This window comes from Sordaria macrospora, chromosome 1 (assembly GCF_033870435.1).
Source record: "Sordaria macrospora chromosome 1, complete sequence".
Classification (NCBI taxonomy): domain Eukaryota; kingdom Fungi; phylum Ascomycota; class Sordariomycetes; order Sordariales; family Sordariaceae; genus Sordaria; species Sordaria macrospora.
This window is the reverse complement of record NC_089371.1, coordinates 8,077,908-8,080,179: the sequence shown is the minus strand read 5'-3', so window position 1 is coordinate 8,080,179 and position 2,272 is coordinate 8,077,908. Positions and strand designations below refer to the sequence as shown.

At 48.7% G+C, this 2,272-nt stretch overlaps 1 protein-coding gene across 1 annotated transcript; it reads left to right on the top strand.

Moving 5' to 3' along the window:
- Nucleotides 1-577: 577 nt before the first annotated feature.
- Nucleotides 578-1,726, top strand: SMAC4_12836 (uncharacterized protein; the record flags this gene model as incomplete). Its single annotated transcript, XM_066091098.1, has 1 exon — nt 578-1,726. One exon carries the CDS (start codon nt 578-580, stop codon nt 1,724-1,726), a length of 1,149 nt encoding a protein of 382 aa, XP_065945879.1.
- Between the last annotated feature and the right edge of the window lie 546 nt (nt 1,727-2,272).

Below are 2,272 nucleotides of genomic sequence, written 5' to 3'. Positions count from 1 at the left end.
CTGCTCGGCATTGGTGGTACTCGTGGTTGGTCTGAGTTATGTTTTGACGCCTCATATGAGGTTACCGAAAGTTGAGATCCGTTGCCAGTGTCGTCAAAAGATAGGCCGTGCAATTTAGTCACAGTCGCCATGGAGTTATTGTGACATTCTGAATGCTCAGCTATAGGAGATGTAACTGTTGTGGCTTATTCGCAAGGGTCTAACGGCTCGACCTCAATACTAGGTAGGCCCTCTGCAAGCCGTTTGAAGTGCTCCTCTCGGTAACGAAAGTACTGACGTCGAACAGACAAAGTCTTCCCCAATCGTTTCGCTAGTTCTTCTGTAAGCTTGGGAAACTTGTCACGTACATGACGGATATCAAGAGGCTCGGAACTTTGCATGAACGCAGCCGCTCGTCTTGACGAAAAATGGTAGTGGGGTGTAGGGTTCCGGATTACAACAGAAAGCCTAAGTAGACGAGCAATGACGTGCTTTATATCATCAAGGAGCTCATCAAAAACAGACTCATTTTGATTGTCGCTTTCGGAAAAGTACTCGGCAAGCTCATCATCGATCACCTCACCACACTTCGGACTCTATGTTTGCTGGGTCTTCCACAGAACCATCGCGCTGGTATGATCTGTCGATTAGTATTGTTCACTTCGGTCGAGGTAAAGCCGACGACTTTTTGCCAATGACACTCAGGCATCGTCCGTCCCAAAACAAGCCTGGAGGGCATTTATCACAACCAAAGCGGAAGTCAACAGCAAGTACATGGGCTCTTGAAGGCCAAAACAAGCAAAGGACTCAACTGCTCTTAGGAAACATTGTCCGAAATGTAAAGGGAAAGGGAAAGGCAACCGCCGCACTGATGCGAGGTTCCCTAGAGGGAATCATCCAGCCCAACCTAAGGTCAGTGGGCTGCTTGAACACACCAACGTCGAGTTCTGTTCTTGGGTTATGCCAACTTATCAGGAGGCATGAAGCTTATCCCGCAACGGAGAATGGGCGGCAATTTTATGGAAACATTATGGATCTCCAAGTCCCTGAGCGCAGGTTTGGGTTATACGCACCAACACCACCGAATGGCCAGCATCAACCCCAGGCTCCTCTTGTTCTTCGCTGGCAACCGAGCGATCTGCCTTCTGACTTGACTTTGCGTCAACTGCTCGTCCAAAAAACATGTGAGCCCTCTGGGCCGTGGAGTAACACACCTCTACTTTTCCCGGGGTTCCAGGACAAGCTACAGCTAGCCTTTATCATTGCCATCAACATCCTTCATCTGTACAGTAGCCCGTGGCTGCCGAAGATCATCACACTCGACGATATTCTATTCCGCCCGGAAGATGAGGCGTCATGCTCCGATTTCCCATCTGGGTTTCTCTACCGTCCTTTCCTCCAGAAGTTGATACCGTGCTCTGCTTCTTCTGCAATGCCAGAGACAGTCGGATTCATGCCAGGATCCCGAAAAAGAGAGACAACGGTTTTCCCCTTTGGGTTAATTTTGATACAGCTCATGCTTGAACGGGTGATCAACGAACTGGATATGAAGCCAACATCAAACGGACAGAATGCTCATACGCCTGCAGCAGGACAATCCTCGGACGGCACCACAGACAACATCATCGCGTCAATGACCATGGATGACTACATGGAAAAGCACAGACTCGGTAAAGGAATTCGAGGGTGTGGTTCTCGCAGAAGCTGGACCAGAATACACCTCCGCGGTAACACGGTGTCTCGATAGCTTCATCAACATGAAGGGTTGCAGAGCGAGAAGTTCTGTCAGGAGTTTTATGTCGACGTGATCTCCATGCTGCAGGAGGCGCTCGACAAGTCGATGGAACTATGAGAAAGTAAGTCAGCCGAGTTCGACCTCACCTACCCTTTTCTCCATGCACACACACCAAAAAAAAAAAAAAAAAAAAAAAAAAAAAAAAAAGGGAGAAAGGAGGGAAAGAGCGAAAGCAGGGAGTATCTCACGTAGGCCGCCATTGCCTAACTCTATGGCCTCAAGTCACCGTTCAACATCGAGGAAGACCCAGAGTGGAAATAAGCAACCATTTCAGCCTCAGCTCAAAGTGTATCTGTTTAACAAAGGTTTTAACACTCTCAGTGTCACAGTTCCGTTTGGGGGCCCTACAAATTCCGTTAGCTCCGGAAAATGATCCACCCCGGCTAGATACCATACCTCGAACCTCATAACCTTCAGTCAGAACACTCACCATCGGCAAGAAAAAGAGTACCTCTCGGCAATGTGCAACATCGGTATAGCTCGAGAACTAACCAGCCC